The 20,040-nt window shown below is 35.1% G+C and overlaps 1 protein-coding gene across 1 annotated transcript in view; it reads left to right on the top strand.

The window, feature by feature from the left end:
• The window catches only part of LOC108641204 (protein rtoA-like), a 36,746-nt gene extending 17,232 nt beyond the window's left edge, over positions 1-19,514 (top strand). The window contains exons 9-32 of the mRNA XM_029963229.1: positions 62-106; positions 1,463-1,504; positions 2,781-2,822; positions 3,711-3,743; positions 4,609-4,644; positions 5,746-5,784; positions 6,428-6,445; positions 7,026-7,061; positions 8,074-8,121; positions 9,068-9,097; positions 9,352-9,387; positions 9,708-9,749; positions 10,032-10,061; positions 10,338-10,373; positions 13,023-13,058; positions 14,354-14,386; positions 16,072-16,107; positions 16,235-16,276; positions 16,437-16,472; positions 16,573-16,611; positions 16,950-16,994; positions 17,590-17,619; positions 18,790-18,828; positions 19,446-19,514. Coding sequence (XP_029819089.1) covers positions 62-106; positions 1,463-1,504; positions 2,781-2,822; positions 3,711-3,743; positions 4,609-4,644; positions 5,746-5,784; positions 6,428-6,445; positions 7,026-7,061; positions 8,074-8,121; positions 9,068-9,097; positions 9,352-9,387; positions 9,708-9,749; positions 10,032-10,061; positions 10,338-10,373; positions 13,023-13,058; positions 14,354-14,386; positions 16,072-16,107; positions 16,235-16,276; positions 16,437-16,472; positions 16,573-16,611; positions 16,950-16,994; positions 17,590-17,619; positions 18,790-18,828; positions 19,446-19,514 — 918 coding nt within the window. The remainder of the gene's footprint in view (positions 1-61; positions 107-1,462; positions 1,505-2,780; positions 2,823-3,710; positions 3,744-4,608; positions 4,645-5,745; positions 5,785-6,427; positions 6,446-7,025; positions 7,062-8,073; positions 8,122-9,067; positions 9,098-9,351; positions 9,388-9,707; positions 9,750-10,031; positions 10,062-10,337; positions 10,374-13,022; positions 13,059-14,353; positions 14,387-16,071; positions 16,108-16,234; positions 16,277-16,436; positions 16,473-16,572; positions 16,612-16,949; positions 16,995-17,589; positions 17,620-18,789; positions 18,829-19,445) is intronic.
• The last annotated feature ends 526 nt before the right edge of the window (positions 19,515-20,040 follow it).

Below are 20,040 nucleotides of genomic sequence, written 5' to 3'. Positions count from 1 at the left end.
AATCACTTACATAAAATAATTTTCCTGCAAAATATTAAATACCATTTTGGTTTCTTTACAGGTTGGACCTTCAGGTTCTTCTCAGAGCAGCTATTCAGGCAGTCAGGTATGAGCCCTAAATTCCAGCATTTGTATGTTTTCCTTTAGTAATCTTGAACTAAAATAGTGTAACTACAGAGTACAGAGCTGATTTAACACTGTACTGAAATATCTTCTCTGCTAGTTCACACAGAATTGCAGAGTTATTCATCCAGTAAACAGTATCTTCAGTACCTGGACTAAGTTCAATTACCTCCTCTCTGTTGAACTCAATAACTTGCTCTCAGTATTTTTACCTACAAGCTGCTTCACTACCTTTGATTTCACGCTTCAGTCATTTTTGTTGAGCATTGACCTGACTCTTTTCAGGAAAATAATATTTCTTCCATCTTCCTAGAGGTTTCCTACCTATGTGTGCGTGTGTGCATACAAACAGTCACAAACCATTTACTTCATAGTTTTAGTGACATCTGGCATAATGAAAATGGAACTGTACCTATTCTTAATTCATCAGGTATTTTTCCTTTTCCCCCCCTCTTTTTTAATAGTCAAAATGAAAGATTTAAATATACTTGTGTTTCACTGTCTTTTCCACAAGAATTTATAAAATTTCCCTGAACTTCCCCAGATATTCATGCCCATATTAAAGCTCCAGTATAATGTCTATATTGCTTTTAACAATGACTTATATTTGCAGTTGAAAATTTGGAGTCTAATCACTGTCTAGTTAGCCTTTTAAAACTTCTGGGGTGTGTCTGCGTTTTCACTTACCACTTTTACTTTATTCATCACAGAAATATATGCTTGGTTTTTAATTAATTATCTTCACTACCATTAATTTACCTATTTACCCTTTAACTCTTAGATGCTTTCTGATATGTCTCCAGCCTCTCAAGGGTATATTTCTTACTACTTGCTAGTAGTTATTAGTGAGTTATCTAGTAATATTCTATTCCTTCAATCTTTACTACTTGTAACTGGAATTACCAGATATCAAGAAATACAAATTATTTTGATGTATATGCTAAACCCCCATTTTCTGCAGTGTATTTGTTTAATATATAATACCTATTCTTTCCTAAGAGCTGAGTTTCTCATCTTGACACTAAGTACCTAAAGTTATTAATTTTTTATAAAATATGAACCTCTTAGTAAAATTTTGAAAGGTTTCATGACCAATGACAGAGTCATATGGAAGTTATGTGAAATAAAGATGATGACTAATGTCTCATACTAAATTAAAATTGTTACAGGCAGTTGCCAGTGAACTGGTAACCTCTGTACTTGCTTTACCCTTACTAGCACATACATATTGTCAGCTGCACAGCTCTTCATGCCAAAACCAGCAGTTTGTTGCTTTTTTTTCTGTCTTTCCCCCTTTTTTTTTTTACAGGGAAATAATTGGCTTCTGTTTTTATTTCAGGGTGGAGTAGTCTACACAATAAGCAGCAGTGGATGTGGCCCTGTAAGCACTATTCTTACATTTACTCTTTTGTCCCCAGCATAACTATATTTATAGTAACTCGTAGCCTTCAATGGCATTATTTAATATGACTGTTCGTGTGGGAGTTTCTGTTGCAAACAGAAAATAATGAAGAGAGATCTCGAGGATGAATATTACAGTTTATTCAATGATATTAAGTAGCTGGAAAACAGAGAAGTTAAAAAGTTAAATAGAAACATGTAGATTATAGAATCATGAAAAAAAAAGGACTGAAAGGGTTTATCTGTGGCACTTATATTACACTCATTATACAAGGTATCTATTCTTCCTTCTACTCAAGACAAGACTGGTGCAAGTCTGTCTGCATGTTCTAGGTAGTTCCTCCTCGCAGCAGTGGTCACACAGATTTGTGCAAGAACTAAGGCTATTTCAGTTTCTCATTTTTCAGGCAGCAGGGATAGTTGTGAAGTTATGAATCCTGAACAGGTTAAGCCAGTCATCCAGAAATAGGTGAAAGATGCAACAGTGTAATGTAATGAATGTGCTGAATAGATCAAAGACTTACCTGAAGCATTTTTATCAAGATGGTGACTAATTGTATGGATTAAAATATATATATAATTATTTTGTTTTCCTTTCAGCACTTTCAAGATAAGGTTTTAATTTTTTAATAAAAATTTGTATTTAATCCAAACATTTCATCAAAATAAAAAGAAAAAAAAAGAAAAATAAATGAAACAGTGCAAAAATGTAAAACATTCATATCATCAGTATTTGCAAAATACAAAATTAATTCATCACAAAGTGTATTGGGTTTTTGCAAAGAAAACAAAATTACAGGTTTTGGGGAGACTTGATTGTAATAATAGTAACAATTGAGGTTTATGTAGAAAAGGAACTACTACTATTTATACTGAATGTTTACATTTTATAATTTATTGACTATCAGGAAGATGTTAGCTATTTTTTTCTTTTGGGTTTCTGCTTCCTAATTTTTACATGTATGTACATATGACATACATAATATGTTTGGATTACTAGCATTATATAAAACCTTTATAATTTATTAAAATTCTGTCTCAACAGTACCTATTTTAAAATGTTTCCCAAGTACCACTAGATAATCACTAATAGACAAAGGGCTCCTATGTTCACACATTTGTAGTGGAGACTACAATACTCTCCTTATCATCTATTCTTTACATAAAGATCAGTCAGAACTGAGGGTGTCTGAAGTGTGACTTTCCTTCTGAAGCATCTATAGATGAGAAATAACTGGTTTGTTTTTTTTTCTTAGGGAGGTGCTGCTGGTACATATGGTCAGCATGCCTGCAGAGATGTAAGCTGGTTATGGATGTTTTTACTGATTGTCTCTTACTATGCTTCTTAACTCATGTCCTTATTGCAAATCGCATTTGATTCTCTTCTGTAGAGCTATATTATTCTTCCTAACCATATAAGGGAAAACAGTTTTAGTCTGAGATATTATTCTGAGATTAAAAACCAAAATTAAAAGGCGTTACATTGTCAGTTCCTCAAAGTGTAATCATTTATATCATAAGGGCTACTCATCACCTATTACAAATGCTTAATTTGTTAGCCTACTAAAATGTCAGAATTCTTACTGAGTAATGCTTTTTATCAGAGTAATTGTCCTTGAATATTGCATATTGTGCAACACTATTTGGGTTTTTTTACAATCTTTATGTATTAATCCAGTAATTCTTTAGTTAGTAGAGAAATTTCTATTGTCAATCTCATTTCTTTCATTTTCACTTGAAAACAGGTTTATTTTAAAATCTGATATATTTTACATTTTTAAAATCACAAAAGCAAGTAAAAATATTGATCAGAAGGAGAACACACTCTCTAATGCTTGTCAGGAACTGAAACCCTAGCCAAGAAACTGCTTAAACGTATGCTCAACTTTAGATACATCATTAGTTATATTAGTTCCTAAACTTTAAATATATTTTATCTTTGTTTAATATGTAAGTGTAAACTGCATTTTTGATGGAGCAACAGTAAGCTTATGACCATGGTAGAGTTTGGGAAATTTTTACATCAGTTATCTTTAAGCAAGTTCAGTATACTCTACTATTGCCCTAGATTTATTTCAAGTATAGGTAAAATCAGCTTCATTTGAAGTGTGCATCTAAGGATGACTTCTAGATATAATTAACAAATTATGAGATAAATAAATACCTGTTCTATGTTTTTATTTCAGAGTGCATCTTCATCTGGCATTTCCTATGGCCAGGTAACTACATGTTTTCCAACATGTTTTCAATTTCCTAAGGTACTCGGGGCTAAGCAGTTATGCCCAACTTTTACCAAACAATAATTAAACTTATGAAGGGGAATAAATATGAACTGCCTTCAAATGGTTCAGTAACAATATCTGAAAATAACTTCAGCAGATGAGTTACATGTTTGATGTATGTTGTTATATCCACTTTGTTAGAAGTTATTTAGTCCTGTTTTGCACTGAAACTCAATTGTATTTACTCTGAAAATGGACACCAGTTACTTTTGTTATGATTTTCCAGAAGTCAGTGACTTTCTTTGATAGTTAATAAGAATTAAAACTATTTTTTCTGGCTTTTGCCTATGCAATTGTACATAATAGTTAATGAAATGGATAACTTCACTGCACTTTATTTTATGCTTCATTTAAAACATTTATCTTCTGATGGCATATCTCATTTTTTCCCAGATACTGTTGTAATTGTTGTTTTTTTAATTTTGAGGGGATGGGTTCTGGAGTTCGAGTTGTTTTCCTTTTTGATGAAGGTAGAAGAACTTAATTTTTTTTTTCTAGCAATAAATTATTTTTACTATAAACAAACTTCCAATTTGATGTTAAATGAAACATTTGCAGCTTTTATACAGTGCTCTGTAAAAATAACAAAATAATTGGGTGTTTAGAAAAAAAATCAAGCTAGTGAATTTATTTTGGTTGTTCATTTAGTAATTGCCAATACATTCATATTTTTCTTCAGAATCTTATTTTGTTTGGTACTTCAGGGGAATCATGTTAGCAAAACATTCTTGTGAAAAATAGTGCTGTAGTTAATGTGCCATACATTTACCTAAGCAAAATATGGATTCTGTATTCTTTACAGTCTGTCCCTTCAAGCAGCTCTGATTCCAGTAAGAAGGTAAGCTCTCCTTTTCAAAGGGAAAAACTCTTACAGTTATAACTTGGCGCGACTCCTTTTGCTTCAGTTAGGATTTTTCAGGGTTTTAACCCAGATTGATTCATATGATTTGATTGGTTTTGGTACTTAGAAACCTTATACTAACTAGCTGTGCTGTGGTGGTTCTTGCTGATAGCTGATTAAATTGTATATAAAATACATGTTTCTTTTTAAAAAGTTAGGATAGCAATTGTGATGTAATTAGCATTTTAAGTATATAGATTACATAGTTATGAGGGTTGAAAATAAGTGTGGCTCAGAGAAAGTCAGATCAATAGAATTCATTTTATTGTTGAATTTGACTCATAATTATATTTAAATGGACTCTTTCTCTCAGTCCCCAGGAAGCTCAGTGCTAATACTGTGGTGTGTTCAGTAAACACAAAGTGTACCAATTCATGTCCTCACAGATGTTTTTATTCATTTTAATTTACCATTGTTTTAAGAATTTAAAACATACTGTTCAATTATTTTTTAATACTTCTTCCTGTTCTGTACTAGAATTCTTTACTTCTGAGAGCACTAACTCTCCTTTTCCTTTTCACACCACTGGGTAATGCAAACTGCTTTCAGTTTGAAAAAAAAAAGGTGGGGAGAGCTTTAGTGAGAAAACATTAACACCTCATTGTGTCTGCATTTGGCTTAATTTTTTTTTTTTAATAAACTCAATATGAAGTCTTTTTTTTTAAGCATAATATTGAATAACGACAAAATAAATTAATCTTCTAGTTTGGGATGGAACGTTGAAGATCAAAAAGACACACAGTGTAGGCCAATGGATATGGTACAATACATGAAATCCTGCTTCTGCCTCTACAGCTGAGTCATTGTGTGGTTGGGAGCAAGTCTTTTATTTCCTTACACTCTTATGTAAACCATGTGTACATATATATTCTTCTTTGCTTGGTAATGTGTGTTAAATTTTTTTATAAAAGTGATCATCCATAGCATTATTATCAGTTTGTAAATATAGAGATTTCAGTATTCTTCATTTTTCTAACATATTTAACAATTTAATTAGACACTATGATGAGTAAACAGCTTCCTCTGATTTCTCTATAGGTAGTGGTCGTTGCCAACAGCAACCCTTTTCCACCTGTGGTAAGCAGTTTCTCTTTAAAATACTGAGAATTCTGACTCAAAAAACTTTCAAACGTCTACATTTTTAATTTTTCAGAAAGAGTCCTGGTGTATGGAGACAATTCTCTGACAGGCAGAGTTTACTCTATGTGCATAATTATCTTCAGGGAAAGCCAGTTATAAGATAGCTACAAATCTCATGCTTCTGTGATTGCTGTTAGTGCTTGCAGAGGGACTGGATTAGCTGCAGATTCCAGGTCTCTCAATGCATTCAGTCTCTGTGTTCCTGAATAGTTTCTGTTTCTATTTCAATTTTCTTCTGTAAATTCACTTCCATTCTCATTTTTAAACTATTAAATTTCCACTCTGCTTTTTTGGAACTCATACAGTCAATTAAAACTAAGTTTAGCTTTTAGGAGTTTAAAATGAGTTTGTATGATGTAATATCCTATCGGTGTTAAGTTTGTAATAGAACATGTTGTTCTAACCTGAATGAAGATTAAGATGCATTTGTTCTATGCTGTCCTTTTTATATCATCCTTTGACATTTGGTTGTGTATTGCATCCAAAAGATAAGGACCCTTTTTCCCTTTCTCTGCTGCAATGTTCTGTTTGGACAAGCCCTCATGCAAAATAAGTAAAAATTGTTTTGTTTCATTTGCAGCGTCATACCTTCCCCCAGGTAAGCATACTTTTTTCCTATTATTTCCTATTATTTCTATATTAATATTACAGTTCTTATGGAATCAAGCCAGTTTCTCAGGATGGTGTGTGCGTTAGGCTTCCACATTTGTCCCTCATGCCCCAGAATTCAGCAAACAAGTGACTGGATCAGGAACTGGATTTGCACGTGTGGTGATGTGTGTCCAATGCAGGTGACAACAAGAGAGCTGCAGTGGTGATGGTGTCTTAGCTTCACTCAGCACGTTTGGAAGAGCCAAGCTGACTGCTAGTGCAGAGAGGGCATAGCCTGTGCTCTGCTGCTCCCCATATCAGTTGTAAGAGAAGCAGATGTAAGTGTAGAAAATTATGTAGTAGGGCCAGCCTGCCTCCCCAGACTTTCAGAGCTGAGAATAAACTAGTTTAATGCTGGGTGTTAAGAACTGATACTCAGTACATCACACATATGACCTTTCCCTTTATTTTCACAAACTAAATGGTGTATATATAAACTTGGTATTTTCTGTTCAAGTGCACTGCATTTAAACAAGGCAATTAAATTTACTGTATTATGGTTTTTTTTTTCTGGACTTTATTTTCAGAGTTTGGGAAGTTCTGCTACAAGGATCATAGTACAGGTAGACATTCTTTTCTCCATTACACTCAAGTTTTAAATGAAGCTTTGTTTCAGTAAACTAAGTAATTATTCCCCTCTTAGAGAACAAGTGTGGATAATTTAGATATAACTTCAGTGGTGGAGCAGGGTGTTTTTGTGACTACAGCAAAGTTGATATCTTAATTGGTTGCTGATTAAAGACCATTGCAACTGGTTTTTTTCTGGGTCCTTTGCAATTTTAACTTACATCCAACTCCTAATGGTTTAGGCTTCCCTTCCTTCATATGCCAGTCTGTTAGACTACAGCAAATTCTCACTTTCACTGAAAGATCAGTAGCAGGTTATCCCAGATGACATTTGTCTTTTGAAAATCATTGCTTTCAAAATGTATAGCATTATGTTCTTTCATGAGTAGTGATGAATGCTGGCAGAGAAAGGAATAAAATTTCCTTGTTATTTTATTTCTAAATTTAAATGTACAGTGTTTTGATTACACAGGTTAAGAGTTTTCAATATGTAGATATAAATTAGATTTGATTCCACTCATAATCCACATACTTCATGGGAATCAAAATATTTTCTGCAGTGACTTTTCTTTTGGCTTAATTTTAACCATGGCTTCTTCAATTCATGTTTTGACAAAGCCTTTGTCAGAATTTTGTTGTACTTAGTCATGAAAATTCAGTCATAATATGAATACAAATGGATATGATTTTAACGGTTTGTATGGTACCACTGAAGGGCAGAATTATTTAAACTCACTTGAAATACCTCAATATGACACAATGATGTGTTATACAATGAATTTGCTTTAAGAACATGATATCAAAGTGTATAAATACTTTTAGCACTTTATTTTTGAAGGATCTTTATATACATTTTGTATCACATGGAGATGGTATGGCATAAGAAAAGGTCTAATGAACTCTTTATGACTTTCAAACTAGCTAGTAGATAAAAAGATGGAATTGCTTCTTGAAATGTCTTAGTACATAATTACTCTTAAAAATAAATAACTTTTTTTCCCCATGTAGGGTGGACAAAGACAGCAAAGCAGCAGCAGCAGCAGCACTTATATCACGGTAAATGAACTTAAAGGGGGCTACAAATATTCCTCTAGACTTCACTGAAACAGGGCCAGCACAACTCAGAAATAAATTATTTTCTGCATTTTGAAATTTATTTCACAGGGTGCAGATATTTCTATCTATCTGACTTTTGTTCATAAAATTATCATCTGGTATTGATGTTCAACTAATTTGTTTAGAATGCTCACAAATGTATTTTCCTGTGTGATAGGTTGAATTGAAATGACTGTATTCCACTCAGTGTGTTCTCTGAAAGGAGCACAAAGGTCATGGCACTAAGGAAAAGTGATTCTAGGCTCATTACCACACCATCAACCCCATACTGGTAGATCCTATGTATATTAGACCTCAAATTCCAAAAGACATAAAGGGTAGTTGCTTAGCAATATCAAGAATGATGAAGAATCATAATCATGGACCGATGTGCAGTGTTTTTCAGCATTACTTAAAGCCATGAAGATAAAGCTACTTCTGTGAAAAACAAGTGTGTGGATTCAACAAATACTAACATAATGTCATCATAAATTGTTGAAAACTAAAACTTGAGACTATTATAGTATGAACTCAAGTATGAAGGTTCTTCAAGACTTTCTCCTTTTGTGGAGCTGGGGGTGGGAGGGAGGCAAATGCCTGTCAATATCGTCTGTAGCACTACATGAAATCATAAAAACTTTTCAAAAGGGTAGGTATGACTTGTAAGGATCAGTTCAACAGGGAGGTCAGTACTCAACATCAAAAATGCTCAAGGTTGGCAGTCTGAACCTCAGTTTGTCATGGCTTTTGCTTTGAGTAGGACAATCTGCAGCCCAGCTGCCAGCATACTGTTCTGTCTCCTCTGTGCTTTTTGAGAACCCCACGTGCAGCTGTATTGTCAAAAATGTTATGCTCTTTAAAGAAGCCTCTTTGTCCAGGTGATAAATACCTTCTCTTTTTTTTAAAGGGTTCCCAAGGCAGCCAGTCCTATGGCCAGGTGAGGCTTTTTTGCTGAAATGCACCAAGCTTTTCTGTAGGAACCTGTCTTGTAAATGGACTTTGGGGTGTGGGTGGGTCTTTTTCCTTCTTGATGTTGCTGAGTCATCCTTGATTTTGGTTTGTACCACTGAAATACTATGAAAGAAAAAAACATAGCACAGAGGAACTTTTATTGGAACTGGGCTTTTCTGTTGCATCTTTGCTAAGAGACTACGTAGCTCTGTTTGCAAATGACTTCTTGCTTTTTTACAGGGCTACAGACCTCAAGGTGGCAGTTCCTATGGCCAGGTAAGAATCAGTCAGTCACCAGTCAGAATGCAGTCTTTGAGAAAAGCAGAGCAATGGCACAGAAAAAGCAATTAGCAATTCCTCAGAATTTGATCTTTAAACCACATTTTCTCTGAAAGTGTGTGTTTATCCATGTACTACTTATATATCTGGAATCCCAGTATGTGAAATAATGGTACTCAGCATCCTCATAAGAGCCAGGAACATGTTCTGCTCCTCATACTGCCCTGCACAGTTTTAGGAAGTAGTTACTTGCTTTTCCTAGTACAGGCTGAGTTCCTTAGCAAAAGGGAAGTAACCAAATTATGTCCTTGTCTTAGGGTGGGCCAAGTTTCTCGGGCAGCAGCAGTTCCTACGGTCAGGTAAGCAAACTAAATATTCTGTAGGAAGTTCTTCACTGATATCTCTGTGACCAGAAAGACTGGCAGATTTTGGAGACTGATATTTCCCTTGGCAATCTGCACCTCAATTTGAGTCATGGTTTTTGCTTTGAGTAGGACAATCTGCAGCCCAGCTGCCAGCATACTGTTCTGTCTCCTTTGTGCTTTTTGAGAACCCCACGTGCAGCTGTATTGTCAAAAATGTTATGCTCTGTAAAGAAACCTCTTTGTCCAGGTGATAAATACCTTCTCTTTTTTTTAAAGGGTTCCCAAGGCAGCCAGTCCTATGGCCAGGTGAGGCTTTTTTGCTGAAATGCACCAAGCTTTTCTGTAGGAACCTGTCTTGAAATGGACTTTGGGGTGTGGGTGGGACTTTTTCCTTCTTGGTGTTGCCGAGTCATCCTTGATTTTGGTTTGTACCACTGAAATACCATGAAGGAAAAAAGAACATAGTACAGAGGAACTTTTACTGGAACTGGGCTTTTCTCTCTGGTATTCTATGATTCTGTTGCATCTTTGCTAAGAGACTACGTAGCTCTGTTCGTAAATGATTTCTTGCCTTTCTTGCAGGGCTACCAGCCTCAAGGTGGCAGTTCCTATGGACAGGTAATTGTCAGTCAGAATACAGCCTTTGAGAAAGTGGAGTGCCATGGCCCTGCAAAATTTGGCCAATCTTAAAATATTGTTTTCCATTTATATTGAGTTCTTAAAAAAAACCCAAACCTCTGAATCTATTTCAAAACTTTTGTTGTGAAAATGACAGTTTTGTTTTTCATGGATATCTGCAGAAATCATAGGTTTCTGCTGCTATCTTATCTTTTCCATGGGTATGGAACTTTAAAATTTATGGTAGAAACAGTCTATTTGATGCTATTACCATTCTAGTTGACCTTCATGATACAAGACAAATTTATAGTCAATTCTTTTATGTCTCTTGCTCTCAGTACAGAGAAACAGTGCTGAGGAACTAAAGAACCCTGAGACAGGTTCTCAGCTGCATGAATATTTGGTCATAGAGCCTGTAAATGATGAATATTTACCTCCCTTTACAGTTTTTATGTAAATTAAAGCAGGTCTGAAATAGCTATGATTTTTTTTTTAAGATTTCTTTTGTCACATAGCAGAAATAAACAAGATCCTTCTAATTCTATTTGATAATGCCCCATCTTTGTAGCTGTCCCAGACAACTGTGGCACATATCTACATGTACATGAAACAACTGCTCTTTTATGAGATTATATTGAAGGCAGATTGCATCAGCAAATTATACCCACAGTAACTTTATATTATTGAGAGTTTTTCAAAAAGTACTATCGTCCCTGGCTAATTCACTTGACCTGCTAATTTTAATTGCGTTGGGTTTTTTTACATTTTATGAGTCTGTGTTTTTTTAAGATTCTTCCTTAATTTTTCAAAATTATTTTACATCTTTATTTTCCCTGGAGGAAGGGCACTGTGCAACTGGTGCCCATGAAAAATACAAAGATAGGAAATCAGTATTCACCTACTGTTAGCCATCTAAGCCCAGTGTCCAATAAATGGCAGGCAAAATAAACATAATAAGAAAATGTTGCATGCCTTTCTGGAAAACCTTCATAAAACTCGAGTCCTGTCTGAGACACATGTAAAACTACTCTACAGTCCTCATTCAATAAATACAGCTCTTCATCCCGAATAAGAAGTATCAAAATAACTCTAGTTAAGCAGCAGAGTCTGTACATTCTCTGTCTTATTCCGGCTTTTTTTACCCCATGAAGAGGCAAACTCTAGAGGGGCATCTGCTTCACAAATACAGTAATTATGAATCAATAATTCATTTCATACAGGGCTACAGACCTCAAGGTGGCAGTTCCTATGGCCAGATAAGAATCAGTCAGTCACCAGTCAGAATGCAGCCTTTGAGAAATGGAGTGCCATGGCACAGCAAAAGCACTTAGCAATCCCTCAGAATTTGATCTTTAAACCACATTTGCTCTGAAAGTGTGCATACTCACACTCAAAATTTATCCATGTGCTACTTATTTATCTGAAAACCCAGTGTGAAATCATAGCACTCAGCATCCTCATAAGAGCCAGGAATATGTTCTGCTCCTTATACTTCCCTGCACAGCTTTAGGAAGTAGTTGCTTGCTTTTCCCAATGCAGGCTGAGATCCTTAGCAAAAGGGAAGTAACCAACCATATTATGTCCTTGTCTTAGGGTGGGCCAAGTTTCTCGGGCAGCAGCAGTTCTTATGGCCAGGTAAGCAAACTAAATATTCTGTAGGAAGTTCTTCACTGATATCTCTGTGACCAGAAAGACTGGCAGATTTTGGAGACTGATATTTCCCCTGGTAGTCTGCACCTCAATTTGAGTCATGGCTTCTGCAGCCCAGCTGCCAGCATACTGTTCTGTCTCCTTTGTGCTTTTTGAGAACCCCACATGCAGCTGTATTGTCAAAAATGTTATGCTCTTTAAAGAAGCCTCTTTGTCCAGGTGATAAATACCTTCTCTTTTTTTTTAAAGGGTTCCCAAGGCAGCCAGTCCTATGGCCAGGTGAGGCTTTTGTGCTGAAATGCACCAAGCTTTTCTGTAGGAGCCTGTCTTGAAATGGACTTTGGGGTGTGGGTGGGACTTTTTCCTTCTTGGTGTTGCCAAGTCATCCTTGATTTTGGTTTGTACCACTGAAATACCATGAAGGAAAAAAGAACATAGTACAGAGGAACTTTTACTGGAACTGGGCTTTTCTCTCTGGTATTCTATGATTCTGTTGCATCTTTGCTAAGAGACTACATAGCTCTGTTTGTAAGTGACTTCTCGCCTTTCCTGCAGGGCTACCAGCCTCAAGGTGGTAGTTCCTACGGACAGGTAAGTGTCAGTCTGTCACCAGTCATTATACAGCATGTATGTGATGTTCCCATATATGTATTGAGAATTCTGTGGTTTGTTTCTTAAAATAATATAGTAAGTAGCCATTACAAATAAGAGTTGTGAATTTTTTTCATGAGGCTGGCAATTATAGGCACACTGAAACAGCTGTTTCCCATGTAGAAAGGAGTGCATGTAGGTGTCAGCTTTCTGATGCACTATAGTCTTAACATACACAAATACTTTACCAGAAAATTCACAGTTGAATGTAGAGGGATGTAGATGCCCAACCTTTTAAGCAGTCAAGCATCTAAAGCACTTGAAAATTTGTTTCTGTATTTGAAATGGAGAAAATGAATGAAAATGAATATTTGGATTACAGGCTGCTCTTCTTTTTTTCCCAAGCAGGGTGGATCTTCAAGTGGCAGCAGCGGTTGTGGACAAGTAAGTCCCTTTTTCTCCAAACTATTTGAAAACTAGACCCAGCTTTCTTTCCAGTAGTGACACATTTTTCAACAAGTTCTATAATGTTTGTTAGTTTCAATCAATTGTTTTGATTGTTACATGGATTTATCTAGCACAGAGATCAAGGAAGGCTGATATTGTTTGTCATTGTAACTCGTATGAAATGCTTCTCCCATTTAGAGTTACACACTGAAGACAGAAATCTCTCTACTTAATAAACAGATAAAATATTTCCTTGGGAATTTTTGGATGTTGCTCCATTTATTTTCTATAGAAAAAAATAGGATTAGAGAGTGGCTCCTGTGGAACAGGAATTTAATTAGTAGTTTTCATCCTAATTCCATTTCAACTTGTGTATGCCTACAACAGTAAAGACAATGTCTTCAGTGATGAGATCCCAGATGAACGGATCGTGAATGAGGTCATGTAGTAAACCTATGGTTAAATAAATATATTGAGGAAAGCAACAAGAATTAAATAGAGGTATAAATAAAGACATTTTCACAAGTATTTAGCAGAAATATTAGGACTGGTGTAAGTTAAGCACGAATGGAAATGCATGGAAAAGCATCATAAGAAGCAATACAACATGGACACAGATAACAACAATCAAACTGATAAACACTGAAAAATGTGTTCCTTCGACCTAAGCTGTGTCACAGGTGACAGAGCTCTTGACTTATCTGTGCTGTGATAATGGGAGTGCGACAGCCAGGGTAGAACTCTTTCTGTATACTGTTTCTCATCCTGTTATCCCAACAGGAAGACTGGCTGTAGCCAAAATATACCCAAAACGGGAAATAAAATGCATTGAGCAGCAGCCTTGCCTAGCATCTATAGTGGGTGAATCTAGCAAGTGATAGATGGTCACACTGAGATAAACGGTCACAACAGAGATAGATAGTCACCCATCAGTAACAATTGATTCCAAAAAAACTCCACCAACAGTTAATCTTTACCAACCAAGAGGAACTAGGGTGATACAGAGAGACATCCATTGCCAGCCTATCTTTCTTTCCTTGTGCCTCACAAGAACTCCTCCTTTGATCACCTGCATGCATGTGTCTTGATGCTTCTTAGTATGTGGGTATGGGAGTGACAGAAGGTAAAGCCACACATTTAAAGGATTAAATAAAATTAAACTCACCCTCTGCAAAGTTTTATGGTGAGTTTTGTTACATTAATTCTCACAGAAGAAATTTTAAGAAAGCAAATTACTTTGAAAGAAAAATGAAGATTTGGGCATTTACCTTTTTGTTTATTTTTTTTAATAGGGTGTTTCATATGATAGCAATCCCTGCCACCAGGTAAATACTCTTTCTCCTCTTATTTTAAGATGCATCCAAAATTAGTTTTGCCACTAACTCAATTAGCAACAACTTCAGATTCATGTGGCACAAATCTATATAATTTTAAAAGTTAGGAGATGAGAACTCACCATTTTCCTGTACACAGGAGTATCACGGGGGCTTTGGAGTCTTTTTCCCCCCTTTTTCCTAGGATTATGCCTGTGAAATGTCTCGCTTTATAGGACATTAAGGCCAGATTCTGGAAAGAAGAACTCTGCTGCAGAGTTGCTGAAGTGGCACAACTTAAATCAGGGCTGGAGCTCACCAGCCTCTCTGTGGACTTTCCTGTCAAAAGTCAGAAAATACTTTAGGACTGCCACTTGGGGTTCCTGGAACAAACTGGCTTAAGAATTCATTCAGTTTTTGCAGGGAACTAGAGACAGCTACATGTGTATTTGTTCCAAGTTCAATGTTGGAACTGTAAAAACCACTATCCTAAAGGGTGTCAGCTATATTTAAAGAAGTAATCTCTGTCATGTTGAAAATTAGTAAGAAAACAGCAATAGATGATTTCTTTCTTATTTTTGATACTTCTTTTGTTACTGAGTTTTCACAAGGAATAGAAAAATGAGATAAAATAATTGTATCAATAAATACTGTGCTTTATAAATATATACTATATTTATAAATATAAAAACAACATAGATGTTGCTAAAATATATTAATATGATTTGGTATAGTGTATACAATGCACCGTATTTAATACATTGCTATAACTTGAAAGAATAATATATTAAATAGGTATGTAATTGTTTTATAATAGCATTTCAATTTTTTCTTTGTAAAGAGGAACTATTCCTTTGTAAGACTAAAGAAGGTGCTTAAATTTTGTTCTAAAATCTGCTAGAACATTGAAAGATAATACTTTTTATTTCATTTTCCTTTACCTCTTCTGAATGAAGCCTCAGTCCGATTTTAGTGAATGGCAAATATCCCACTCACTTCAATAGCTCAGGATTTCACTGTTCTTATTATGCACTTTTGTCACTAATACTTCCAAAAATGTCTTTTCTGATTACACTTGGAGAAGTTACATTTCTCTTCTAAAGGGGGCACGTTGAAACATACTGAGTGTTTTATTTAAAACCTATTCCTGGAGGCCCTGATACTTCACAGCTCACAGCTTTCTGTGTAATAATGCTACCAGGGGAATTTTTCATATATTTCTCATCTAATATTTACCTTTGCACTATTGGCAATCTGTGCTTACTGCATTAGAAATTATATCCATATTGCATATCTACCTTTTCTTCTTACTCTTCCTAAGCAAGTATCATAACTTTCATTAAAAATATTCCATATACAAACAGCAAGTGTCTAAAGCATGCATAATTTTTTGTCTGATTTACAGGGTGGATCACAGGGTGGATCACAGGGTAGTCAGGTAGGCAGCTCTTTATTATCCATTGATAAAAAGTTTTTAAGCATTTCTAATTCAGCGTATAGTTTTCTTGCTTATGAGGGTATAGACACTTGCGGGGTCTCCCCATCTCCAGCCTGTTACTCTTTCCCTGCAAACATACTTTTTATCAGCCCTGAAATTCTACTTACATAGAAAGAACTCAGTGCCCTAAGACAGCTCTGTGCATTCTGATAAAATTAAGCTCTCCAGAATTTTAACTCTTGCTGTTTTGTTTTCACAGGGTGGATCATACTCACAAAACTATGGTGGTAGCCAAGTAAGTACTAGATTATTATTGTCTCCCCCTGGGGTTTTATGAGCTTTTACTTCCATGATGGTTGATCAGTATCCAATCTGCAATATTGTAATATTCATTCTAATTATTTTTTGTTGTTGTTTCTTAGCAGAGTGGATCATCATCCTCACAAAATTATGGTAGCAACCAGGTAGGTAGACCTTGATTTTCTCTTGGTAAGAATTCTTATCATATTTGATAAGTTATCCAAGTATCTTAAAAGAAATCCTAGGCAATTGTTTATTCCAGCTTTACAGTCCTTGAAGAAAATCACAGTTTCTTCTGAAGTAGAGTTTATATTTTTTTTGTAGGATGGATCCTACTCACAAAACTATGGTGGTGGCCAAGTAAGTAGTATTCTATTTCCCTACTTACACATCACTTCATATAAGCTTTAGTGTCTGCTCAAAATCGGGTTTCTACATCCTGATTTTGTTTGTTTTAAAGGGTGGATCATCCTCCTCAGACACCTATTATGATAATCAGGTAACTAGTTCTTTCTTTCTCCTAGTTACACATTATTTGTAGTCCCTGCATCATCTTTCTCAAAGATGTAATAAAACATAATTTTTTCTCTGCTCTTCGTGTTTTGGGTTGGGTTTGGGTGTTTTTTTCTTTACTGAAGATTGGAACATTCCCTGTAAGCAACTATTGCAGCTATGGATTTGGCTCCTTTTTTTTTTTTCCTTACATAGATCTTAATTTAATTTAACTCAGCTTTTCCTTTGCATAAGCATCTCTTCTGTCTTGCAGAGTACAGTATCAAAGTGTATTGCTAACAACCCATTTTGTGAGGAAATAACTGGTATCTGCTGTTTTTCTAGGATTCACAATATTCCTCAGATGATAATCCCAATGCTTGTGATGATGTGAGTATGTTTTCTCTAATATATTTTCATCACAACATTTTTTGTGTAGATGAGAAAATATTGCACTGCTAGATGCAGTCTTTTGAGCAGAATGATACAGAAAGAATGCCGAGTTCCCACACTAATAGCTGTTTCAGCAACTGCATTTTTCTTGGTGAAAGTTGTCAAATATGTAATTACAGATATGGTTTGTGTTTTTAAATGCATTTAACTTGATAAAATGAAATATGGATAAAAGTATTTCAATGGCTTTGCAGTAACAGAAGATTTTCCCCAAAAGTAAAGATAACTTTTACAGTAATTTTCAAAAAAAAAAGAAAATCTAAAAGAAAATATTTAAATACATACAATGAATGAAAGAAGAAATTATGGATATTCCACTGCTTTTCATGTTGCACTTCTACCAATCTAAAGCTGCTATTAAAATGTTTTTCAGATTGTAATTATAGGATTTCAAACTAATTTAGACAAGGCTGTGGAGAATGTGAGCAACAAGTGGAATATGTCCATATGCTGTTTCGGAAAAAATTAGTTTTCTGTAAGCTTACTGTATTTAAATAATTCTTTAAAAAGGGAATAATTTATTCTTTTCCAGAATGACACTACTTACAGTGCCAAGAGTCGGGTAAGTACTTTGTTTCTTCTGTAATACTCAAGTTCTTATGATTAATGACAGTGTTAGTAACTGAACACTTCTGTATTAGACCCATGGACTTCTAACTGTAGTGTATGATTGCTTTATAATACCCTTCAAAAAGTTAATTATTTCTCTGTACTCAAGGTTGTTGCACAATTATTAAAAACTGCACAATACAGAATATATACTGATATATTTTCTTCATAGTACATGCACTTTGACTGTGTAGTTTTTTCGGGAATTAACCACCTATGTACATGAGGCATGTACCTTACCTCAAGCTTTTTTCACCTGTTCAAATTTAAACTCTCTTTTATGCTATTGCTGTAAAGTAACATTTGTCCCTGGTTATACTCTCTCTGTCAAGACTTTCCATCTGTCCTACAAGCAGAAACTGTGATTAACATGGATAGATTGTGACCAAGCAAATATATTGTTGTGTAAATAAATTACATTTTCCCCTACTTTTTTCAGTTCATAGAAAAGCTTTTTTTATGTCACAGCCTTCTTTTGTTTTACTGCCATCTAGAGTAACCTCCTGTCATCAGCTACTTGCCTTCTCTTCAGTTGTCAGCCATACACTGTACTGCTTCATTGTTTTCCCCATTTTTCTCTCTACTACTTTAGTACTGCACCAAACATGTATTCTAGGAAGTAAGGACGTCTTCTGAAACATCCTTTGTTTTCACTTAAATTTACCTTGAATGCAAAAGGTTCTGAAAAAAAAATCCTTCAGCAGCAAGCCTTGTTTAGGGGCCTCATCACTTCCTCCATACAAAAGGTGCTAGTATTCCCTTGGTTATAACAAAGCATAGGGAATTCTAAAAAAAAAAAACCAAACAAACAAGCAAACAAAAACAAAACAAAAACACCAAGAAAACCTTAACCATAAAAGAGTAATTATACATGTTGTTCTCCAAACCATAATGGTTTAGCTGAGGGAGACTCCCCTGGGCAGGAACTTCTGACCGAAGAGCGATAAAGGGAAAACAAACAAAGAATATGCTTTTTAAGACCCTTAATGATATTAAAATGAAATCTCCAGACATTTTCCTTTTCCAGAATATGTGACCTTGACAAGTAGTAGATTTTTGCTAAAGTACTTAGTGCAGATAACTCCACCTCTAAAGTAGTAACAATCTTTTGGCTCCTTTACAGGGTTCTGGTTGTGCAAAGAAGAAAGTTCTTGTTGCCCGAGTAAGTAACTTTTTTTTCTTTTCTTTTCTGACTGCTTGTAGGATTTTAGCCCTAACTTGTCCTAATTATGCCTAATTTTTCTGTAAATATGTTACCCTAATTAATATTCTTCTATTTAAGGAAAAATTAAAATAAAGTTACTTAACTATTTGCTCTTTGCACGAATTTCTTTAAAGGAAATATATAGATGAAAAAAAGACATGCAAATCATGCTTTGAAGTGGAAGGCAGCTTAAATTCCTGCTTTTCATTAAGAACAGAGTTGGTCCAAGCTAAAGTTCAAATTAAATGAGTATCATACAAAGGACAGCTAAAATTTTAGCTGAAAAGAGATAGAATAATGAAGTAAGAAAGAATAATATTTGGTAATTTACTGTGCTCAACAGGCTGTGGAGGGGATACGGGTATGTGTATTGTATAGCTTCAAGTCTGACTCAGCAGTAGCCTATAAAAATTATGTGCAAATAACCTTTTATTTTATAATAAGCCATTCCTACTCAATGTATATAATAAAGGGTCTGGAGCTGTTTTAAATAAATACAGGGGGGAAAAAAAGAAGGTCTATCACAGATCAGAGAGTTTTAATCTCCTAATAGCAAATATTCCTGTTTTTTACAGGATACATCACACACTTTAAGCAGAAGAGCCTATGATGTACAGGTAAACCATTCTCGTCACCTTTTCTGAACTACTGCTGGTGTTATAGCTCCTTGCTGTATTACCTACAAAAAGAAGGATCTAGTTTCCACAACAGAGAATTCTGTTTAGGGTTAGGTAGTTCTCTCCCAATAGCACTATATTACCCTTACTGAAAAATGTGTCATTTTTTATTTCTTCGCAGAATGCATCTTCTCCTTCAAACAGCAGCCACGCTGACGGCCAGGTAATAACATAGTGTCAGGTGCATGATACCATTGCAAGGAGCTTTCTGATAAATTATAATTCATTCTGAAAGTTAGGTTCCACTAATCCTTCTGTGCTGAAGGATGCTATTTTGAATTGGCAGCATTTTCCCTATAATGTTTTAACTTTGCACAGTTGTAAATGGGCCCAGAATACAGAGTCTGTTCTGTTCCTTCTCTCCATTAAGCAGGTAACCATCACAGGTGTTTCTTTACGTAACATTTTGTAAAAGTCATTTGCAAAACACAAAAAAAAAAGGTTTAGAATCTTTTTTTTTGGAAACAGTCCTGCTCTAGTGATGGTAATGGCC

This window comes from Manacus vitellinus, unplaced genomic scaffold (assembly GCF_001715985.3).
Source record: "Manacus vitellinus isolate BGI_N305 unplaced genomic scaffold, ASM171598v3 scaffold_56_pilon, whole genome shotgun sequence".
Lineage (NCBI taxonomy): Eukaryota > Metazoa > Chordata > Aves > Passeriformes > Pipridae > Manacus > Manacus vitellinus.
The sequence above is the reverse complement of the archived record's forward strand: the minus strand, read 5'-3'. Positions and strand labels throughout refer to the sequence as shown.